The 25,141-nt window shown below is 43.9% G+C and overlaps 1 protein-coding gene across 2 annotated transcripts in view; it reads left to right on the top strand.

Annotated features, from left to right (window-relative positions):
- The first annotated feature begins 20,174 nt into the window (after positions 1 to 20,174).
- Positions 20,175 to 25,141, top strand: part of ADCY2 (adenylate cyclase 2) — a 407,413-nt gene continuing 402,446 nt past the window's right edge. The window contains exon 1 of one of the 2 annotated variants that reach the window (XM_046000686.1): positions 20,175 to 20,317. Coding sequence is in view for 1 of the 2 variants with exons in the window: in XM_046000685.1 (XP_045856641.1) it covers positions 20,845 to 21,063 (219 nt within the window). In the remaining variant the exon portion in view is untranslated. Of the gene's footprint in view, positions 20,318 to 20,813; positions 21,064 to 25,141 lie in introns of those variants that run through there. The other variant, XM_046000685.1, reaches the window with a different exon arrangement.

Raw genomic sequence — 25,141 nt, 5'->3', positions numbered from 1 at the left:
CTCTTTCCTGTTCTTCGTCACAGTACTTTTCTGAAAGAAGAAATCAACCCCAACGGTGACAAAATGTAAGAATTGTATTTCTGTTGGAGCGCCTGGTTGGCTCAGTTGGTTAAACATCCCACTTTTGATTTTGGCTCAGGTCATGATCTCAGGGTCGTGAGATCAAGCCCTGCAGTTGGGCTCTGCGCTGGGCATGAAATCTGCTATGAATTTTCTCCTTCACCCTCCTCCTCTCTGCTATGAATTTTCTCCTTCACCCTCCTCCTCTCTCCCCAGCTCATGTGCGCCACCTCCCTCAAAGAAAAAAAAAAAACAACAACAACAACAACAGAACAGTGTGACTCTTAAGGCTCTTTTGTTAAAAATAATTCTGAAGCCAGGCTGACGTGTGACTCCTCCTCCAGATGTCCCTGGAGGCCTCTTGACCAGAGTATCCAGGAAATACTTCAAACCTCTATGGAACTTTCCACAAGATGGGCTTTGGGGTAAGCCAAGTGACAAGAACTTCTCAGGGACAGAGAAACGAAAAAGAGAGAAAGGGAAAATAAATGTATAGCTTTAAGCTAATTTCCCTCCTGCACTGTCTCTGCCACACCTCTGCTCATTGCCTGACTCCTTCCCTCACCATCGCTATCTTCTGCCATCCCCCGTCATCACTCTGCTTTCTTGCAATGTTTCCTTCTTTTCCCAGCTGCCCATGGTTCTACGCAAGTTTTTCTCAGGAAATAATGGATATGTACTTCAGACACAAAAACACTAGCCCAGCCATATTCAGACAAGAAGACCACAGTTTACCCCTATTGGGAGGGGGAACTATTCAAACACCTTGCAGAATATCTGGCTAGCAAATGTTTGCCGATGATCGTTTCTCCTGGACTGGCTCATGGCTATAGTGACTGAAGGCCACATCTCCTCGATCACTTTCATGGCTCACTCAGTTGTGAGTCTCTCCTCATTGGCAACACTGGATGAGCATATGATGAATCATTTTCTTTTCCATCTTTCTGGGGCTGACCCTAGTCAACAGTAATTAAGCGATAGCTGAGCGCACCACTGCAGTACCAGTTTCACAAAGGCACAGAGAGTGAATCATGAGCCACATTTTGAATTACATCTGACTGGTGACTCTATTACTCAGAGCACGGTGCTTACAATGCAAGTTAGGTTTTGATGCATGCATGCATCGAAGTTAGGTCTTCGTGCGTTTGATGTATGAAGCTAGTTTCATATCTTCGTGACTTCATAGCGTAACTCCAAACAATCTCCCAAATGTGTATCATCTTGTCATGAAAGGACAATGAAAAAGTGTTACTGAATTTGCTATAGAAAGGACAAATCCAAGTAATTGCACAGCTAGTGATGATTTACATATAAAGAGAGTCCCTGCTCATTTTCCAATATGCAATGACTTTTATTACCTTACTTAGACATGCTCTAGGTTCTTTGTGTTTTTCCTAAGTTAGGTTATAAGGAAGATTAATTACGATCATTTTGGTCGTTGTGGAGTATAACCTAAACTTGGAATCCTCTAAATCACTCCAGGTGAATTGAGTGATTGTAATGGGCTGTACATGTCTGCTCAGATGACTTAGAAAACGCTGTTTAAAAACTTACAGCTACTCCATTACATGATCAATCGGTTGGTCCTTCAAATTCGAAACGACTTTCAAATAACAAATCATATTCTTAGAAAAACAGAGGTCGGGAATGTATTTCATCCGTAATTTAGGTCGACATAATCCAATGCATGTGCACATTCACACAGCAGGAATCATGGCATCGGGAGTGGAAGGAACACATACACCCGCAGAATCATTAAACCTCCGTGCACACACGGACCTTTCTGGAGGTCTCTCATGGAAGAGACCATCAAGGAGCTATCCAAAAGGACCATGGCCACCCCGCTCCTCTTCTCAGGAGTAGGTGGGGCAGATCATTCCCGCACATGGTTATGTTTCCAGGCAAGTAGCATGAGTGGCTGGGCAGTGATTCAAGTCTACCCTATGTTTATATTCCACTCGAGAATCAGTGGGCTTCCTGCAGCACGGGGACACTCTCGGGACAGGATGGGATGCCTCTCAGAGTTCGCTGCTGCTTGACGTTTATGTGAGAGACGTTCTTCCACTCACGTCTCCAGCTGAAGTAGGTTTCTGAGGCTTTTGAGAAAAAAATACTCTGGCAAGAAGATAGTCCCTATTTTCAGGATTCTTTGATATTAGGAGGCCACTTTACTGATGTAAGAGGTGTGCAATAGGTGTGGAAAGAAAAGAATAGATCAGAAAGTGAGAGAAATAACCTACAGGAGTTTAATTGGAGTTTAATTGCTTGAATTAGTCATCTCCTATGAAGACCAACACTTCATTATTTGAATATACTTTTGCTTCAGGCCATTACCTAGCTCAACTAAATTAAATATTTACTTTTGCATGAGGTATGTTGAGTGAATATTTAATATCATAGCAGCTTTATTCCTGAAAATTGTGATTATTTCATTTGTGATCACTGGCGATGTCTTAGTTTTATATATGTTACATTTTTCATTTATTTTGCTATCCATGGATACAAAAAAAAACTATTTTTACATGATATATATTAAATGGAACATTTTAGATGTTCCTATTTTGGGGGGGGGGCAGAAGGAGAAGAAGAGAGAGAATCTTAAACAGGCTCCACGTCCAGCACAGAGCCCAGTGTGGGGCTAGATCTCACAACCCTGAGATCATGACTTGAGCTAAAATCAACATTTGGATGCTTCACCAACTGAGCCACCCGGGCACCTTGATGTTCCTGTTCTTAATAGTGTTTTTACTATTACTTCCCTACCCATATTATAACTAGATTTCCAGACCGGAGTTTTTAACCTGAAGGTAAAATGTCATATTATACCATTTTGAAAGTATGAATAGTTAAAAACATAGGGAAAAAAAGTATTAAGGAATTTAAAAAAGGAATACATCCTCTAAAATATAATTTTTTACATTAGATATTATATGTCACTGCAAACTGTAACAATACTTCAAGTAATATATTAATTACATTTATTTTTTGTTTTGGCATAATTTTATTGGAATTTATTTCTACACAAGTATTCCAATCTACAAAATACTTACTCTTTTTTTTTTCCCATACATATCTTAAGCATGGAGTGCAATGAGGTTTGATCAGTGTATACACCTGTCGAGACAGAACCTTTCCATTACCCTCCCCCCAGTTCTCTTATAACTCGTTCAATCCCCATCCCGTTGACTCCCATCCCTCTTGGACAACCACTGTTTTGATTTGTGTCATCAAGACTTTGCCCATTCTTGAACTTCAATAAATGGAATCATGCAGAGTGCACTGTTTCTGTGTCTGGCTTCTGTTGCTCATGGTTCTTGAGATTCATTCATGCTGTTGTTTCTATCAGTATTTCCTGCTTTTTGTTGTTGTTGTTGTTAATTGGTGAATAGTATCCCATTGTATAAATATACCAAGACCTTTTATTAATTCTCCAGTTGATGGACAGATGGTCTCTTCCAGTTTTTGCTGGTTATAGGAAAAGCTATTACAAGCATTCTCGTTCAAGACTTTTTTGAGTATTTCTTTTTTCTTTGTTAGACACCTAAAAGTGGGGTTGTAGGATCCGAGGGTTGGTATACATTTAAATTTATTAGGAACTGCCAAACTGTTTTCCAAAGTAACACTTTATATGTATAAAACTTTCAATTTCTCCTCAACACTTCAACCTGGTGTTAGCCTTGGACTTTAGACATCGGAGTGGTGTGAAACGCTATTTTATTGTGGATGTAATTTCTTATTTACCTCACTGAACATCTTTTCATGTGTTTAATGATCATTTTTATATCTTTCTGAAGCAGCTGTTCGACTATTTTGCCTATCTTTCTTTGGGTTGTTTTCTCTTTTTTATTAGTCTGTAAGCATTCTCTATGTATTTTGGATCCAAGACTTTTCTCAAATATACATATTGTGCATATTTTCTTTGTTTTTAGTACTGACTTTTGATGATAAAATTGTTTTAAGATAATATCCACTTTGTCAATGTTTTCTTCTTATCTGGACTAGTTTTGTGGCCTACAAATGGTTGCTTTCACCAAACTCTTAAATATATGCTCCAGTCTTTTCTTCTATCAGATCTATGGTGCTAATTTTGGTGTGTGACTTGTTGTGTGTTCCCAGTGAAATGAATCTTTTAATCTAAAAACTGCCCTTCATCTTCTCTAGGAATGCTCCTGATCTTGAATTCTATTTTTTTGTGATTTTAATATAATTATACCAGTTTCCTTATTCTTACTTTGGCATGGCACATACTTTTTCATCTTTATACATTTCATGTGAGACTTTATATTTAAAGTGATTTCAGTGATTTTTTTGTTCAGCATGTAGTTGGATCTTACTTTTTTTAATCTGATCTCCCAATCTCTGCCTTTTAAGTGGAGTGTTTTCTCTTTTTATGTTTAAGGCATTTTTTTAATATGATTGGGCATAGTTCTACCACTTCTCAACTTATTTTCAATTTGTTTCGTCTGGCTTTTATTCCAGTGTTCCTCTCTTCTCGTCTTTCTTTGGTGTTAGAATTAGAATTATAATCTAATACGTCTACTGGCTTTTTAGTTATGCCTTGGAATTTTTTTTAGGAATTAAAATTATGAATTTTTAAATTTATAATTCTCTAACCCTAATAAATATTTCTTCATTAAAATATGCATTTTATCACTCTCCAGTCCTAATAAATATGTCTTCACATAGAATATAAAAGCTTACAAGGTTTAACTTAATCTTTCCATTTATATTCTCACTGGTTTCATAATTAATTTTCCTCACTTATTTTTTGCTATTTTAAATTTTATAAAGTATATACAAGCATGCCTGGGAGATACTGTGTGTTCAGTTCTAGACCACTGCAATAAAGTGAATACCATAATAAAGTGAGTCAAATGAGTGTTTTGGTTATACATATTTTTTTACATATGAAAGTTATATTTATACTGTACTGTAGTCTATTAAGTATGAAATAGCATTGTCTCCAAAAAGACAATGTACATACCTTAATTCAAAAAGTTTATTGCTTTATTGCTAAAAAATGCTAACCATCACCTGAGTGTTCAGCAAGTTGTAAGCTTCTGTCACAGGTCACCATAACAAATACATTAATAATGAAAAAGCTTGAAATATTGTGAAAAGTACGAAAATGATGTTACAAAATGAGTGAATGCTGTTGGGAAAATGGCACTGATAGACTTGCTTGATGCAGGGTTGCCCAAACCCTCCATTTGCAAAAAATGCAGTATCTGCGAGGCACAATAAAGCGAAGCACAATAAATGAGAGATGCCTGTACTCTAAATTCCATGTTATAATGTCATTTCCTTTGCTCTAAATATTTAGGAACTTTTGGTAATTAAGATCTGAATTTCCATCTGATATTATTTTTCTTCAGCCTGAAAAGCTTCCATTATCAGATCATCTGGCAATTAATTCTTTCAGATCTTATTTAACCTAAAAGTATTTCACACTTGCATTTTCCTTTATATAAACTTCTTAATTAATGTGTGTGTGTGTGTGTGTGTGTGTGTGTGTGTGTGTGTGCTTTGCTCCACTGCAATGACATTGTCCTATTATCTTCTCACCTCTAATTGTTTCTTACAAGAAGTCAATCACAATTCATGCTATGATTCCACAAGTTAGTTAGATTCAGTTCATTCTTTAAATCTTTTTCCTTTTTTGGTTTGGATTTCTACTGTCCTATCTTAATTTCAATGATCCTTTTTCTTCCATCTGGAATATACCGTTAAGTCTATTACATTAATCTTTTAAAAAAGATTTTTTTAATTTATTTATTTGACAGAGACAGAGAGATCACAAGTAGGCAAAGCATCAGGCAGAGAGAGAGAGAGAGTGAAGCAGGCTCCCTGCTGAGCAGAGAGCCAGATGCAGGGCTCCATCCCAGGACCCTGAGATCATGACCTGAGCCAAAGGCAGAGGCTTAACTCACTAAGCCACACAGATGTCCCTATTACATTAATTTTTATTGAAATACCTTACTTCTCAGTTCTGGAATTTCCAGTAGATTTTTTTTCATAGTTTCAATTTCTTTTTTCTTTTTTTAAAAGATTTTATTTATTTGACAGACAGAGATCACAAGTAGGCAGAGAGGCAGACAGAGAGAGAAAGGAGGAAGCAGGCTCCCCGATGTGGGGCTCAATCCCAGGACCCTGGGATCCCGACCCAAGCTGAAGGCAGAGGCTTTAACCCACTGAGCCACCCAGGCACCCCCATAGTTTCAATTTCTTGCACAAATTCTCTGTTTACTTGTCTTGATGACATTTTTCTTTATATATCTGACAATATTTCTAGTAGTTATTTTTGAACCACAGTCTTCTACATGTAACATCTGGATACTATCAACTTCTATTGACTGCTTTTTCTCTTAATTATGGGTCATGTTTTCTTGTTTCTTCGAATGTCTACCACTTTTTAAATTTTATGTTGGACTTTGGAAATGACACATTGTAGATATTGTGGACTGTGTACCTTTCTCTAAAAAGAGTTGATTTTCACTTCAGAAGGCAGTGAAGTTACTGGCCAATCCCTTTCACATTCAGCAGACTTTACATGTTAGCTTGCATGAGTTTCAGTTTCTACTTTAGTCATAAGGAGAATCCTTTAGACCCAGCCTATAGTTTTATCCTAAAGGTGGGGCCTTTTTGGGAGACTCCCTCTAGCATGGTGGAACTCAAACTCTAAATTTTATTTTTCCAGAGATGAACAGCAGCCAAATTTTTTGCTCTGTTCTTTTAGTTTTTCAGATGTTGCTTTATGTTATCTCCACACATGGGCAGTCCAGGGTTCAGTCAAACATTGGATGATAAATTTTTTGCTCTGTTCTTTTAGTTTTTCAGATGTTGCTTTATGTTATCTCCACACATGGGCAGTCCAGGGTTCAGTCAAACATTGGATGATATTTATACTCAGATTTGGGACTTCTCCTGCGATTCTCCCATTTCTGGCTTATCTTCCACCTGTCAGCTGTTCCAGCATCCAAACTCATTTTCTGACACCTCAGTCAATAAGACTGTGGCTTCCTATTCAGGTTCTAGCTGCCAGAGTGCATGCTGTGGCTTGCCTTCGGGTGAAGAATTGGATACAGGTGGCCTTTCCACTGCATTTCCTTCTTTAAGGAGATAGGTCTGTCTCCTAGCTTGTGCTTGCTGAATCTGGTCACTCTCTAGCATGTTCAGATAGTTGTATGTGTGTGTGTGCAGACCTCCTGTGTTGCTCATTACGGTCTGCAGAGGCTTGTTCCAACATACCCATTCTTCCTTGTAGGAATCGGAACTTTTAGATACGATTTTAAGACATAATTCAAGGTAGAGTCAGTTAACTTTGATTGTTTCCTAAACTCATGTATAATATATACCAAACAGATAGTAAAAAGTGATTTAAAGGTAATTCTAATGTACACAGATATATTTTTAAATCAGTAAGTATTTCTCTGATGATTAGTGATGTTGGGCATCTTCTCACATGTCTGGATCTACAGGATATTATACTAAGTGAACTAAGTTTGTCAGAGAAAGACAAACACCACATGATTTCACTCACTGGTGAAATTTAAGAAACAAAACAAATGAGGATAGGGAGAAAGAGAGAGAGGCAAAGAAACAGACTCAGCTACAGAGAACAAACTGATGGTTTCAGAAGGGCAGGGGATGAGGAAACAGGTGATGGGGATGAAGGAGTGAGCTTGTCATGATGAGCTTGTCATGATGGAATTGTTGAATCGCAGTATTTCACCCCTGCACCAATACTAGACTGTATGTTAACTAACTGAAATATAAATAAAAACTTAAAATCATTAAATAGATTGAATCACAATGGATTTTTTTAAAAAAACTGTTTTTCATTAACCTTATGCTAAAATTAGTATCCAAGTAATAATTCTTGTCAATCATGATATTGGCCAATATTATTCTTATCTTTAGAAATAAAATAAAAGAATTCTAAAAGTAATCCTTATGCTGATTGGGAAGGCTGCCAATAGGGAAAATCTAATTCATAAATAAAAACAAACTACTGGTAAGCAACTCACAGTATCATTGATTTGCTCACAATTGAATCAGATAATTTACCCCAGACTTTTTTGTGTGTGAAAGAAGATGCAAATGATATTACAAAATATGTATGATCGCTAGTATTTATTTTGTTAATATCATTTGTGTCTTGATTCTATAAATTCTCATATAAGTTTAAAACAGATGCTTCACATTTTCTAAAAATATTCTTTCTGAGGGTTGGAGAGTGCTTACCTTCAAAACAGTTTCACAATGTTAAACCCTATATCTATATAATGGAAAGATACCATGAAAATATGCCACACTTTGTTGGTAGGCTAAAATACAAGGTAAGGTCTGGATGTTTATCACATGTGAATTTTCTAAGAATAAATGTAATAAAACTAGATCTGTTGCCAGTTGACTGTTCTGGACTCAAAGGGTAACACTGCATTAATTTTATGGTGTCATACTTAGAATTTTAATACAAATAGCACTTTCATAAAACGGTGTGGTTCTTTTATTATTTGCTTATTTGTGGTGTCCATGCTTATTGGGGGGGTGTTTCAAGCATATTGAAACATTAAAACCTAATCAGAAGTCATCTTGTTCAATTCATAACAATCCATAATATATCTTATGCTTCAAAATTACCAACTCAATAGATAATATGTTACATTTAAAATGGCTCGCATATACAAAAGTTATGCCTTACAGTGAACCAAAATTTATCTTTCATTAGTGTTAGTTTATTGTTTTTAGTTTTATACCACCAAAGCTTCTCAAACAAGCTGCTTTCCCATATTAGCCCAGAGTTCAGGGTCGGTTCCTAATAGATACTCATTATTTGAATGAATGGTAGAATCACAAGCCTGAAAATATTTTTAAATAGTTCTTTAATTGTATAAATATTAAACTAAGATATTTTTATTTCTCCCTTAAACCCTGTGCCACTGTAGTCCCAGGGGGTGAGAACAAGAACAAGGAGAGCATTGATTGTTTTTTACTCTCAAAGTTGATCTTCTTAACTTTTTTTAGCAAGTCAATAATTGTAAGAGGCAGGCTTTGCCAAAAGAGAAAAGAGTATTGTGAATTTCCCTATGTCCCTTGGGATGGACGCTGTAGCTTGCCAATTTCTCCAACACTTTGCTCTTCTTCCTTGCTAACTCAACAAGCATCGATTTCATCTGGGCATCTGGTGAGCTCACACTCTGGGAAGGTGGACTCCAGGAGGGCATCACAGTGGATTTTACTATTACAGTGACCCTATTTCTCTTCCTGCGATTGGTTTGGAGATGAGTAGATGGCCCGTTGTACATAGGGAGAATTCTGTTGTGCATGCGAGGAACAGATTTGCAACTTAACAAAAGACAGAATGTTCCAAGAGGAAATCCTTCTGTGCCCATGTCCTCCTTAGTCCACATTCTGTCATGTGAGGAGGATATGACGTCTAGAGTTGCAGTGGTTAAGGTGTACCGTAGAGGTGACTGTCTTAGAGAAGAATAGTCAGGTTGCCAAGGACAATACTGCAAAGTGTTATGCATCCCTGGGAAGCTTGAGAACATCAAGGAGCCACCTCCAGACTCCAGACTTCCTGTTCGGTGAGGTAACTAATGATCTCGATTTTTGTGTCATGGAGAGTCAGGAATCCTCTTCATTAAAGGCAAAAGCTATTCTAATGACTATCATACTTTTTGACACACTTAGAAGTAGGGCTGGGCGGGGGGGGGGGGTGTCGACTTAAAACTTTCATCTAATTTCAAGGACAGAGAGAAGGACCATATGATGTCTGGGAAGTAGAAAGCCCCAATCAACAGTGCTGGGCAGGTAAGCAAGGGGAGAGAAGATTTTTCAACTTTTGAAACAATCTCCCAGCCCCCAAGTTATGTGGCAGGGGTAGGACTCAGGATTCCCTGCATGCCTCTGAGAGTCTGGGATCCTGGGGGCAGCTGAGGTGAGAGCTAGCCATCTTGCCTGGGACTACCAGGGAAAGTCATCCCACCAGAGACGTGGAAACAAGTCAGGGAGAGACGATCAAAAGTTGTGGTCATTCTGGAACACCACCAGACCCTGACCAGGCTGACTGCAAGTTAGACCCTCCATCAGCAAATGCTAATGGAGTGCCCAGGGTGGGCCTATCTCAGAAGTCACTAGCCCAGTGAGCAGGCTCACAGAAGTGTTTACATGGCTCTGCAGTCCCTCCTGTCTCCTGCCTAACTTACCTCCCCTCAGGACTTCAAATTTTGGGAAGGACAGGGCAGATCCTGAAAATGGGGCTGTTACCTAACACCTGGGACCTCAGAGCTGGGATTACATAAAGGGGCCCCTCAGGGAAGGAATTAAATTGATGACTGCATTGTACTCAGTGGGCTTTCTCCTCTGCCCACCAGGGAGGGAGCCTGTGAAGAAGCTCAGAACACTTGCAAGGGAAACAGAGAGGGGACATTCTCTGCACAGTGGAGTGCAGAGGGAGCCATTGTGTGGCTCCAGTTGAGCCTCAGCGAGGCTACTTTTTCCTGGCAGGCTCCCCACAGCAAAGTGTGTAGCTGACTCTTAGGCCCCGCAGTAGGTGCCCTCTTCACTCCGATCTTACTTTCCCGGTGCCATTTCTAAAATGTGGCTTCAAAACCCGAATATCCCCTCCCAATAACCAAGTCTAGATTTTCTGTATGCTCGTCAATCATTGAAAGCTAGCTATATTTTAATTATTTTTAGTTTCCGTCTCCACCATCATTTCACTGAAATTATATCCCACCTGTTTCCAAAATAGTTGGAATTCACTTTTTCATTAAGCATTATGTGAAATAGAACAATCTGAGGACCGCCCCTGATCCAACAGTCCCTCTGGGGGGCGGTGGGGGGCAGGTTTTCACTCAATCATCAATCAGTTAGGAAACAGGAAAGCTTCCAGCTGGTTAAGAGAAACAGGGCAACTCAAAGAATAATGGGATTACATGTGTATTACAGTAAAAAATATTATTAATGCGTAAACAAGATCATGACTGTAGACCTTCCAGCTGTCTGAACAGCTTAAGCAGATGTGGTTCCTTCCCTAGACTTTTGCATTATAAAGTGGGCTTGTATGAGAATTTGTTTATAAGTCCTGGGCTAATGATCAAAAAGAAGATAAACAAGCTCGAGTAATCATCCTATAAATGTTTAATAAAAAATGTTAAACATCCCTACAGTTTATTATCCAGCAATGACTATGCTAAAAGATTGGGTGGAACCAGTCCTCACGCCTCCCTTTGCTTCTGTTGCTGTATTTGATGAGAATGGACAACCGCCTAGTGGTTCAGCATGTCTTCATGCGGATCCCTATGGTTCCCGGCTTTTTAGTACCTGCAGCCCATTCTGGGCTCTGAAAGGCGCCTAAGTACCAGCCTAAGCACAAAGATCATTTTATAAATTCCCTTTTGTACTTTTGTTTAGATGCGATTCACTCAAATGCTGAATGGACCCCCAAAGAAGCAAAGCGCTGAATATAGTTTGGGTAAAGCATACTTCACCTACAGCAAGCAAAAACGTTCTAGAAGGATCCAAATGAAAGAAGACATCTGATGGGCAGTGTGTGAATCATCGGAATAATCTCGTTCTGTTAAGTGCTCACGTTTGTGGTTCCTAATGTCACACTTCACGATTCCTTTATCTTTTAAATTTCCCTACAAAATACCATTAAGAGAGGGTAAGAAAGACGAATGGATATTTTTTTCTGACACCATCAACATAGAATTAGCAAAAGGGAGCTATACTTAGATTCCTAAACCTTCGTCCAGGACCGATAAAACTCAGCACACTTAAAAGGACTAAATATAATTATATTTTGCCTCCATGTAAGAAAACCAAAGAGATCATTGTAACTGGAGAGCGAATTGCAAACTCTGTATCTTAAGAATAGACACTTTGCTCTGTAATGAAACAATATAAAACAATTTGAATCCACGCTGAGCAACCTCCAAGCCTGATCGGTATTTTTTATATTTTAGTTCAGATATTTTAATATTAATATCTTTAAAATTTCAAAGTATTTTCTTTTAAAGATGAGCCTTCCATTTGCTGTCTCTGGAGGAAAATATATTTAGAAGTGAAGAGCAGCCTACCACAGCAGGGAAGACAGATTTTTTTTTTTCATGTATTAGTTATTAGACTGTAATGCAATAATGAGAGTCTAGGTTTAAGATTGCCTTTTTATTCCTGCAGCCTGCTGAGCATGAAAATGTCTTCAGCGCTTCCCAGTAACAATGTAAATACAGCCTGTCTAGATAGGGTTGGCACGTAAACCGTAGCTGGCCATTTGGGGTTATTTAATGTAAGGCAATTGGCCCCGTGAACGCAGCAGCCTCCCCCTGCCCGTTGACCCAGGCACCACCTGGCACTGTAGGGGAAGCCGAGAAAGGAGCGTTTCAGGTGGTTCCAGTGCCGGAGAAAGCAGATTCTGTGTCCTTCAGCGAGGTGCTCTTGGTTCCTCACTTGAAATATCATTTATTGCCGGGACAGTATTTTCTTTAACTAGTTTTTATAGTAAAATGTACTCATTTATCTGTGCATGTATACATTCTATTTAGAAGAAAAACAATCCGTGTTTGGAAATCTTTATCCTTATTGATATAGACTATCCTGTATTTTCTACAATCTATCAGCACATTATTGCAGATTATAAATGCATATTATAAATGTAGCTCACATTTATAATAATGAACTGCAAAAGAAGCCTGGAGGCCGGTCATTCACTCTGATGGATTACTGAAAAAACATCTTTTCAAAATGTCTTTGACCTAACCCTCCAACACCTGAAGTATTGTTTGATAACGGCGCCTTCCTATTTTATGAAGGTCATCGGGGTTGAAGTAGCTGTTGGTGGAGGAGGAATTTCAAGAAGATTCCCAGACGAGAGGATGAGTGTCCGTGGTCCAGCTAACTGAAGTGGTGGGTGGTGATTGGGTGACCATGGGTATGTTGATGAAGGTATACTGAGGCACATTATTATTTTTTTTTAAATATTTGATCAACTGTAGATTCTAGTCAGGCAATGCCAAACTGGAAGTGGTTAGTAGGAGGCTCTACCTACAGGTGCTAGGAGCTTCTTCTTTATAGAGAAGACACAGAAGCAAAGCAAAGCAATGATTTGATTGGCTACAGCCTAATTGGTGGCCTTATTTGGGAAAGCCTGGTTGACTGCTATTGGCTGTTCAGAAGTTTCACTTTCTCAAATTCAAGTGCAGTGACTCTGATGTTGGTTTTGGTCTGGTTAGGTCAGTTTCCAAAGAACAAACCCAGTCTACGGGCCTCCTACTTCAAACAGAGCTTAGGGGATGGGTGCTGTCTGAGGCAGAGGAGAAGTAGGGAGCCCTCCAGGCAGGCCGCAGCTTACTCCATCTGGAAGCTAAATCAGGGGCTATAAAGGGACTAAGAGGGGCAGGAGGTGGTTGTCTTATGTAGATGGTGGGGCAGAACATGTCAGATTTCTTTTTCTTTTCTTTTTTTAAAATTTCTTTTCAGTGTACCAAAATTCATTGTTTATGCACCACACCCAGTGCTCCATGCAATACATGCCCTCCATAATACCCACTACCTGGCTCCCCCAACCTCCCACCCCCTGCCCCTTCATAACCCTCTGGTTGTTTTTCAGAGTCCATAGTCTCTCATGGTTCATCTCCCCTTCCAGTTTCCCTCAACTCCCTCTCCTCTCCATCTCCCCATGTCCTCCCTGTTATTCGTTATGCTCCACAAATAAGTGAAACCATATGATACTTGACTCTCTCTGCTTGACTTATTTCACCCAGCATAATCTCTTCCAGTCCTGTCCATGTTGATACAAAAGTTGGGTTTTCATCCTTTCTGATGGAGGCATAATACTCCATAGTGTATATGGACCACATCTTCCTAAGACTCTACCCCCAAACTACTAGAACTCATACAGCAATTCAGTAATGTGGCAGGTTACAAAGTCAATGTACAGAAATCAGTTGCTTTCTTATACACTAACAATGAAAACACAGAAAGGGAAATTAGAGAATCAATTCCATTTACTATAGCACCAAGAACCGTAAGATACCTGGGAATAAACCTAACCAAAGAGGTAAAAGACCTGTAACCGAGGAACTACAGAATACTCATGAAAGAAATTGAAGAAGACACAAAAAGATGGAAGACCATTCCATGCTCTTGGATTGGAAGAATAAACATTGTTAAAATGTCTATACTGCCTAAAGCAATCTATACTTTTAATGCCATACCGATCAAAATCCCACCAATATTTTTCAAAGAGCTGGAGCAAATAATCCTAAAATTTGTATGGAATTAGAAGAGACCTGGATTGCTAAGGAAATGTTGAAAAAGAAAAACAAAACTGGGGGCATCACGTTACCTGACTTCAAGCTTTACTACAAAGCTGTGATCACCAAGACAGCGTGGTACTGGCATAAAAACAGATACATAGACCAGTGGAATAGAGTAGAGAGCCCACATATGGACTCGCAACTCTATGGTCAAATAATCTTTGACAAAACAGGAAAAAATAAACAGTGGAAAAAAGACAGTCTCTTCAATATATGGTGCTGGGAAAACTGGACAGCTATGTGTAGAAGAATGAAACTCGACCATTCTCTTATACCACACACAAAGATAAACTCGAAATGGATAAAAGACCTCAACGTGAGACAGGAATCCATCAGAATCTTAGAGGAGCACATAGACAGTTACACGCTGCGCTGGGTGGAACAATTGTGGGATGGATCTGAGCAGGCAACAAGGCAGGCTAGAGAGTCTAAAGCCCTGAGGCGAAAGAACGGGCTGTGGAGGAGGGGGAAGCATGAGAAAAATCGAAGTACAGTTGCAGGAATGACGGCTATTTGGATGGGGGCAGGTGATGGAGTGGGGAGCAGAGGACAAGTCTCTAGCTTGGTGAGATGCCACCAACTTTGGTAGGCATGATTTTGAGTTCAGTTTTCCACTTGTCACCTGGAACTGGAGGACCACTTGGAAGGGAAGTGCCTAATAATTTAGAGGTGAAGATATTTCACTGTATCACATGTCGCAACACTCTATGTGCTACTTAAAACATTTACTTGGGGTTCTTGAGTTCTCCTTTTTAAGAGCAAAACTGCCTTCATTTGTAATGGGGAATCTCTCACGCAGTTCACAGACATGAGGCTCGTAATATTTGGAATGAAGTTTACAAGTATTATTATTATTTTATTAGCACAGAAACACTCTCATTCTGCCTTGAAACCTAAGGAAATAGTACTCGTAATCAAATGCTTACATACAATTGAACAAACTTCTTTTGGGCATAGTCACTTTTTCTTATTGAATATAAGTGATTCCCACCGCCCCCCATCTAAAAAAAAAGATGAAAATCCGTCCTGTTTCCCAGTCCAGGGTAGTATGAACATACCAGAAAGATCCTCAGGGTAACTGCCACCTCATCTTACTTCACAGATACCCAGACCGAGGCTCAGAGATGTTTATGACTTCTCCTTAGAGCTCAGCTGATTTCAGGGATGAGGCAAAATCCAGCACCTTAAGAACATTATTATAAGAATATTGACAATTATTACAACAGTGTGGCATAACACAAGCCGTGGGTTTATTTCTTTTCAGACTTAAACATAAAAGCACAAATCAAGCAGTAGCGGTGGCTTAAAATCCTCAGCTAAGCTGCCTAAATTGAGTGAATTCAGAATTGGACGAAACTGTTTGTGAAGTGTGTCAACCGTTTTCAGAGAGACCACTTTTTGTTCCTCAGCTGTAGAGTGACTCAATTATTAATTTATCAAATTGTTCTTTCATTGACCACTTTAAGGGACACCTTAAAGGACGTGAAAATAAAGGTCAGGTATCTAAGTGACCCACGGATGCTTGTGGAGTAAGCCCCCTTTTCCTGTACCTCCCTAGGCAACAGATCCTCAGCACACATCCCTGTACAATGAATCATTGCTTTTTAGATCACATTCTCTGAGCAAGAGCAGAGAAATCGATATCTCGTTACAAGATTGTAGACGTGCTGGAAACTGATTAGTCATTAACCTGTTCTCACCCCCACCCCCCATGAAGGGAGTCCCAGTGTCTCAGCAGATTTTGAAAAATAAGTACCAGTAACACACTTTGGAATGGCAGCAGGAATTTGTGAAGGCTCTGTTCCGAAGACACTTAGGCCACCTTCCCATACATTCAGGACCATAAATCCCAGTAAATCACCTGAAATCAGATTTTAAGAATGACTCTATGAAATATGTTTTTAAACTTTGTCACTTGAGAAATGCTTTATCAAGTAAGCCAGGGAAGGAGGATCTTTCAAAGACAGGTAGAGATCATGCCTCACTAGATGGGAAGGAACATGAATATATTAACGTCACATTCAGCTACTTTCCTGACGCTCTAGACACTGAACTGCAGAAAAGTTCCTGAGTGAGCTGGAGTCCAGGAGCCTTCCAGGAGCCATAAGCTGGTTTGGTTGTGTGCTTTCTGTACTCACAGACTCTGGTTCAATAAAAATGTAAATGTTATCTGGGTACACAAAACATATTTCATGGTGATAATGAATCTGTTGACATACTGTTCATACTTTATTATATAAATTGTAGCGATGTATTTGCCAGAGAGGAACGCATACACAGGGAGATTCTCTGTGCTCGGCTCTACAATATGCTCCGGGTTGGCACACGTCTGTGTCTGTCCTTGGCACGGTTTGCTCGCCTGCCTTTATTGAATCAATCAGAGCACTGTGACATTGGGAGGAGGACAGCAGTGTCCTTATTGACTGAGCTAATCTGACTGGATTTGGAATAGGGACTGGAAGATGGGTTATTTTTAAAGGGAAAGCCATTGGTTCCACCGCCTGTCATGCAGCACGATTGTTTACCAGATTTATGGCTCCCGTGTGCCAGTGTGTAGGTGAAAGACGATCAGCGCAGGAAGCGATAGGTGCACGGTGGACGGCAGTCCCCGGGCAGAGGAGCCTGCCTGCTTGTCCTCAAGCCGGCGCCCCCAGGCTCTGCAGGCCGGCCCAGAGGGATACCATTCAGTGTCACCAGCCCCCAGGACAGACTCTCGGATCGCGGAGCCCAGGGTAAAATGGAAAGGCGTGACCCCGCCCTCAAAAATCACCAAGCATTTCAAGATGGTGACAGCCAGAACCTTACATCAAGTGTGGGGACCCCCCCCCACCCCATGCAGGGGTCACACACCGTCATGCCTGCCAGGCCTGCTGGGTTCCGAGGATGGAGGGCTGCCCTCTAGCGGTCAAAAAAATTCTCCTTCCTAATGCTTTTCGCTTTTACACTTTCTGGGGCCCAGTTGGAGCTTCCGCAGTAGTTTCTGTGTGCATTTTGTCACAAATGCATTGATATGGAGTAAAATTACGGGAGGACCCCTTTCCTCTCCATACCCCACCCTTGGCGTAGCATCCCTGTTGTCCAAAGATAGGAAATGAACCTGCGGACGCCGTGGGGTCCCTTTGGTGCAAAAACCTCTATTTCAGGCTTTGTGCTAAAGGGCATTTCTCATTCCACATCATCCCTCCATTATTACTTTGTTTTCTTCTCTTCTTTCAAAGTACGGACTGTTACGGACTTTTAAAAAAGCATAGTTGGTGCAGTATATTCTAAAGCACCTAGAGAACAGCTATTACAACCACATCGGTTCACATTTCCTTCTGTCTCAAACACAAAGTACTGACCGAGATCCCAATAAAAATAAGCACCAAAACGAAAACAAAACAAAAAAACCCCAGGGAAGGCTGGCATAGCCCCGATTTTCATACTCAGTTCCTTCCATGACCTTTGTCTATGACGATAAAATTTGAATTGGACGGAGGAGCTGGGGATGCATGTTGATTTTTACTCGTGTTTTGTATTTTGTAGTCCTACTTTTCAAAGCACATTGGAAATTCCTAGAAGGGTCCCAGGAGGGCCCAGTCCGTTTTTCTAAAAATTTATTAATTTACTATTTTTATTCCCCTCTCTGGACATCTGGCACATGGTAGGCACAAAAATAAATGTGTCTTGAATAAATTAATGAAAACAAATGTATGATAAAAAACGTCAGAAAGGTCAAAGTGCAAACTTTGCTCCCTTGCAGTCTCTCTGATTATATTTTACCATTGGATTTAACAAAATCCCCTAAAAATCTTGTAACAACCCCCTTTACCATATGGAGCATATAGACAGTGGGAGTTAAAAATACCCCACTCCCACACTAGAAAGGAAAAGAAAATAATTAAACATTTACTTTTCTCTCACAGTCTTTCCATTCTTTTTGCCCATAAATCTAAATGACAGATTATTTACTTCTTCTTCCTTGAGTGGGTGAAGGAAGATGTTTATCAATACAAGGGGAGAAGCTGCAAGAATTGGACGGAGGATGAATAATTAGTATGTTGCTTCAACACCAAAGACTGGGAATGCACAGCTCTGCCCAACTGGGAAAGACCTGAGGCGCAGAGAGAGGAAAACAGGATCCCCACAGCAGAAACTGCCTAGCCTGCCCCTGGACCGCCTGTCCTTAGGAGAGACCAGGGTCTGGCCATTCGTTAAGTCTAGTTCATCAACGCCGTCATTGCAACTTGCTCTCAGAACCACCGCCAACCTAACATTCCCGGTCCAAAAGAAAGAACCAAGCCCCGTGGGCGGGTTTGGGGTCGCCCCAAAGGCTGAACTTCGCATCACACGCGTTGCAGTCTACGGTAGGGGTGGTTTTAGAGCGGAAGGCAGAGGAGGCAAGGTGCGGGAGATAGACAACTAACCCGACCTAGAAGAGAGTTTCATTCTCCCCTTGGGGCGGGAGCAGATATCAGCTGGTGACGCAAACAGGAGACATTCAGGGGAGACCCTCTCCATCCATTGTCTCCTTCATTTGTCTTCTCAGGGTCTCGGGGAGGAGGAAAGGCCAGGGACCAGGTGAAGCTTGGTGGGGCAGGACCCCAGGCTCAGGAGCGGGCGTTCGGGACGTGCCCCTGAGCCCAGCCTCAGTTCTCCGCCCTTCCCCGGCGCCCCCGTCCCCTGCCCAGCCCAGCCGTCCCGCGGCCGGTGGAGAGCTGAGCCTTTCGCTGCCCCCCGGGGCAGAGCAGGCGTTAACTGCTGCTAACCGGCCCCCCCCCCCCCCCCCCCCAGCTCCTGGTCTCTCTTCCAGCGGGGTCTGGGTACTGCGGTGCCGGGTCCCACCCGGCTCGCACGCCCCCGCTGGCACAGGGCACAGGAGAGCCCGGGCGGGCAGTGGGGCAGTTGGGGAAGGTTTCTGAGGTTGGCGGTGCCAGGTATGGTCTACTGGAGGGGACCACGAGTATTTAGGGACGAGCCCCCGGGCTGTGTGCTGGCGGCGTGAGAGAGGAGGGTCGCCTTGCCTCGGGTTCCTTAGGCTTTGAGAGGAAGTGGGATTTGCGGGTCTTTGCGCGGGACAACCCTAGAATAGGAGGAAACCTCCAGAAGGGCGGAGGTTTCCCTCCTTTGGGGAAAGCCGAGGAGCTCCTCCATCCTTCACGGCGAGGGCGAGAGGTCGTGACTCTCAGGCGTGCGGGGAAGGGACACCGTCCTTGTCCGCGTCTGCCCCCACGTGGCTCCAGCGCGGTCTCTGGCGCCTCCCAAGGTGGTTGTCCCCAAGGAGGGGGCGATCTCCGAGCGGACCCCGCCCGCGCCAGCACCCAGCAACCCGGGCGCGCCCTCGCTGCCATCCCCGCCGGGCGGGAGGGGCTTGGCGGGGACCGTGCGGGCTAGAAGGCGTCCCCTGAACCTCCAGTAAGCAACACCCTGGCTCACTGGACACCCCAAAGTGTGACAAGCTGACCGTGTCGGGTGCAAGTGAAGCTGCCTACCCAAGGACGTGGCGGGGTACAGCACTGACGTCCCCGCCTCGCTCCTCCATTGCGCATTTGGGGCACTTCTCGGCTAAGGGGACTCCTAGCGCCCCAGCGCCCCTCCGCCCCCGCCCCCCGCCGGGAAGTCCCGTGCCCTCAGTGGGAGTGGGGAGGAGCGTGGGCACCCCACCCGCGCTGCGCCGAGAGCAGGAGGGTGGGAAACCCCTACCCGCTAAGGGGGGAGGGGAGGAGAACCTCTCCTCGGCGCTCCCAGATGGTGGAAAGGAGGAAGTTCCTGCTGTCCTCTGGGTAGGGGGGACTAGAGCGGGGGAGGTCTCCTCCCGCCGCACGCCGAGCTAGCGCCAGGGAGTGCGGGTGCACCCCCTCCCGCAGCCCTTGGGAGGCCGCGGCCCCCCCTCCCGCCGCGCTCCGAGCTCGTGGAGAGGAGGTTAGGCGCCCCCGCAGCCTCGGAGCGAGGTGGGACATGTGTGGGTTGCGGGGGGGCAGGCAGTGGGAACCCCAGGCCGCGCTCCGCCAGTGGCGAGGAGGTGGGCCACGCCGAGGCTGAGCAGGGGAGGGCGGAAGGAGGGGACGTCCGGGCTGGGGCGCGGCTGGCGCATCCCCCCCCCCCGCCCCCTGCTCCCCGCACTCCTCCCCTCGGCGGCCGCGGGCCGCCCCCAGCGCGTGGCGGGGCCGTCGGGGGGCGGCGGCGGTGGGCGGAGGCCCGGCGGCGCGCCGCGCGGTGGGGGAGAGGCGGGCCGAGGGCTCCGGTCGCACCCGCCCCCTCCCGCGCGCCGGCGGCAGCGGCGGCGCCGGGAGCAGCCCCTGAGGCCGCCGCCCGGCCCCCGCCCGCGCGTCAGCGCGCCCAGCCCGGGGCGCCGAGCTCCGCCCGCGCCGGAGGCCCCTGTGCGCAGCTCCGAGCGCGGCAGCCCGGCCGGCCGAGGCGGCGCGGGGGTGGGACGCGGGCGGCGCAGCCCCGGCCGGGCGCCCCGCGAGCCGGCCCGATGTGGCGGGAGGCGATGCGGCGCCGCCGCTACCTGCGGGACCGCGCCGAGGCGGCGGCGGCGGCGGCGGGCGGCGGCGACGGGCTGCAGCGGTCCCGGGACTGGCTCTACGAGTCCTACTACTGCATGAGCCAGCAGCACCCGCTCATCGTCTTCCTGCTGCTCATCGTCATGGGCGCCTGCCTCGCCCTGCTCGCCGTCTTCTTCGCGCTCCGGCTGGTGAGTGGCCTCCCCGCGGGACCTGCCCCGTGCCTCCCCGGTCCCGACACCGCAGGGACCCAGCCCGGCGAGCCGCGTCCCGCCGGGGGCGGCCCCTCGGCCCGCAGCTCCCGGCCTTCCCTGCCCGCCCGCGGCCGGCCCGGCTCGCCTGGGCTGCGGTCGAGAGAAAAGTTTCCCTGGAAGGTTGTGCCCAAAATAAAGTTGCCGGGGTGCTCCCCAGGTGGACGGCCGGGGCGTGTGCCTGCCCCGGCCCCGCGCACCCGCTGGCCGAGCCCGCCGCGCCGTCCTCCCGGCGCCGCTGCCCGCAGCATCTGCCCCGGGAGCGCCCAGCCGGCTGCTTCTCGAGGCCCCTGCACGGCCCGGGGAGGGCGGTTTAGTTTAGGTGGCTCGGTAACTCTCCGGAGCCTGCCTTGGGAAAGTGGTTAATGGCGAGGGAAATAGAAAAAAACGAAAGAAAGAAAGAAAAAAGGATATTATTATACACCTTCGCCTTGCAACCCGTGTGTCTTTCTTGCCATAGACAGAAGGAGATGGGGTGTTGACCTGTTGTGAGCCCCCATCTGTAGGTAGCAGACGCTGAGGGACCCCTGATTTCCCGTTTCTAGAGAGGTAGTTAATCGTGTTTACTGTTTTGTGCGGGCTATTAAAGTGGCTTTCATCACTGGGAGCCTAATGCAACTCAACAGCTGATGCCAGTTTTGCCAATTGATATTTTTTGAGCAGGAATCCTTGGCTCGCTCCCTTGAGCAGAGAGGGAAAATCTGTAGATGGCGGTAAACTTCCTGTTACCGATCATTCTGGTTGTGCGGTTCAAACTTTTGCTCTGCCTGTGATGGTGATTATGTATGCGCCGCCTGTGCCAGGCGTCCCTTCTCCAGTGAGGTATTTTTGGTCATCGGTTGATCTGGGGATGTCTCTACTGAATGATATGTATTTTTTAAGCTTAGACTATAAGCATGCACCCATAGTCGTGTCCACTGAGCAAAGAAGTGGTTGTCGGGTTGTGTTTTCACCGAGTCTGGCAAATACTGTCCTTCGTGTTTGGCAGTTTGTTTCTGATATCCTGAGCCAGATGGTGCTCAGTTATTATGCATGGGAAAACTTGTTATCATCATAGGGTTCTTTAAAAAGTAAAGTTTTTTTTCCCCCCACACTACTCAAGAAGTGCTGTCTTCGGATGGCGTTCAGTGAGAATAAAGACTAGAATGTGGGAGATGAGGATGCCACAGACCGCGGACTGGTTCTTACACATGGTTTACAGGCATTACCTATAAAGCAGAGAGTGCCCCTGGACCCCATTTTCTGGGTGTGAGTTCAAGGCAGTCCTCACACCCTTGTAATTAGCCTCGAATGCTCCCTGGAATGGCATCTTGATCTCCACCACTTTTAAGACTGGAAGCCCGGTCTCTAAAAGCATCTCTTTTTCATTTCTGTGCTTGCAGGGAAGAAAACATGTCAGTTTTCCCCTGGAAATCTGTTCTCCCAGGACATTGCTGCTTGTGATTCTGTTGAATCTGTAATTCAAACCCTTCTGGCTTGTTCTCTTCCAAATGGAAAAGGAGGAGCAGGTGATGGCCTATTTATAGCACCATTAATATATTTAAAGACAAGGGCGAAGTTCGCATCTCCCGGACACACACCACTTTGTTTTCTGTGATATAGATCTCTAACTTCTTCAGCTGTGCTGATGGCAATGTTCTCGAAGAGGTCTATCTGGGGTTCTGAGTACTCCAGCCAGAGCACCCTCCTCTGAGTTGTTTCAAGCTTTGGATTTGTCTTTCTTTATACAATTCTTTTATGTTCCGCTTCCCGTGGTGCCAAGTGCTGAGTGGTATCCTTGTAAAAGTTTATCCAGACCTCTTTACTTTTCCTTGAGAAATCAGCCTTCCCCACACTGTCCTGGCATCCAGCTAGACTGTTTCAAGCACTGGGGAGGCACTCACCGAGGCGTGGCTGTAGCCCAGGATGATGGCCAGAGGCAACAGAACGGACTCTTACTTATTGTACCTGGTCCACAGACTGACTGCTGGGTCAATCTTTTGAGGCTGGGTCAATGCAGAAATGTTGCAGAATCGGGGAGTGTGACTGGGGCTGGTGGAGAGTCTCCCTTCAGGTGGGACTTGGGATTGCAGGGTCCAGTGGGAGGTTGAGAACCCTTGGAAGCAATGGGCACTATCCTCGGATACTGGATGTTGGGAATGACTGGGACAGTTCTGAGCTCTGGACAGCTCATTTCTCTCTTGCTTTTAGTAATATCATAAACAGCAGTTCTCCTGTCCACAAAATACTCTCCGTTCACACAGTCAAAGATGGAGTATTGAAAGACGGGATGGTGTACACAGGTAGATATATGTTCTCACCGAGTGGGGTGAATTCATGTCTCAGACCGACCAGAGCTGGGCAACCTCTGGAAGATGGAAATAGTCGCTTGGGGCCAGGCCAGGGTTCCACCTTTGAGCACTTTACTAGAATAGCTGGGCTCTGATGTAATTCAGGAGCTCGGCGGATCTATTTTTGCTGCCTGAAATCTTGGACAGATTTCTTCTTTCCCATGAATCTGCCTGATTTTGGTTTCTAATAGACTTTCACCAGTTCTTATAGTAGAAAAAGTCTGGCAGTCTTCTTAACACCTATCCGTCATCTCCTAGAACATTTGGATCACAAAATGGACTCGGCATCGTCCAAGTACATAGTGATGTTTTGCTGTATGTGACTGCCGTTGTACGAAGTGCTTTGATATAGCTGTTCAGAAAGAAAGCAGTAAGTTTTGTCTTGACCTAATGTCTCCCTGATTGATATTATTCACAAACCCATTTCCCTTCATTTCTACTTAGGATGAGTCCATGAATCTGTATCGGTTAGTCTTGAAGTTAAAGTAGTTCTTGAAGTATTTTTATTATAGTATCAAAATAAACTCTGAATTGAAACTTCATCTCACTTAAGTGTTTTCTACATAAAAAGCTATTAAGTAGTTTAATTTTTTAAAGTTATTCGATAGCTTTAACTCCATATTTATCAGGAAATCTCTAGACATGAAATAAATAGGACACCAGATAGGATGTCTTGAATTTTAACATTTTGTTTAATAATATGAAAAATATTTTCTGTTGCTTTTCATGGACATTTTAATGATAGTACAGGGCATGATGGGCAAAAAAGACTTGATACCTGGCATCATAAACTTGGAACTAATGAGACCAGACTTTAAGTTCTAAGTCTTATGAGGTCACTTCATTGTTCAGGACTGATTCTCATTACTAAGTGCATGGAAACCATCCATCAGAATTAAATCCTGTCTCATTTATTATGTCCAAAATCAGCATGCTTTTCTCAAAATTAGCCTACCATTGTTAGGAAGTTGACATGAATTTTTCAGTTTGTCAAAATACAAGTTGCCTTCATCCAGATTTGTTTTAGGTAAAATTTATGATTAGAAATAGTTAATTGTTTCAACCAGAATGTAAAACTTTTACTCTCATAAATTTTAAATAGTCAGATATTGCAATAAAATAGATTTTTTTTTGCTTGAGTATGATATTGAAATCTATAGAAACATATGTACTTTGATTAAATATGTAAATGCATGATTTGAACTGAGACTATGATCTCCTTTCTTGCTTTTACATGATTTGGTGAGGTAGGTCTTTCAAACAATAACCATAAGTGCTTGTCATTCCAAATCAATTTTCCAGCATTGGGTGTTTTCTCTAGGAACAGATATATCAGTGTTTCTTTTAGCTATACATGGAAAAAGAATTTTAATCCTTCCAAAACAAACAAACCCAGTCATTGTACAGGGAAATCGGTTTTATCATTCCAGACAACATTTCAGCGCCCCCAGTGGGTGGAAGGACATCAGTAGGGACAGACTCAATCCTTCACCCTTTCCTTGGTGGGGGAAGGCTGGAAAAGGCAACTGAATGTTCTGGGATCTCCTCTAAGGAGCAGGAATTTCTGCATACTTCCTCTAGTCTCACAATTCTGGGGATGCATGGGAAATAGTGCACGTTCTTAGGAATGAGAATAGAGATAGCTAAAGATACACCTTCTTGCGGATTTCTGTGCATGCAGGAAAATC

This window comes from Meles meles, chromosome 3 (genome assembly GCF_922984935.1).
Source record: "Meles meles chromosome 3, mMelMel3.1 paternal haplotype, whole genome shotgun sequence".
Taxonomy (NCBI): domain Eukaryota; kingdom Metazoa; phylum Chordata; class Mammalia; order Carnivora; family Mustelidae; genus Meles; species Meles meles.
This window is presented reverse-complemented; position numbering and strand designations above follow the sequence as displayed.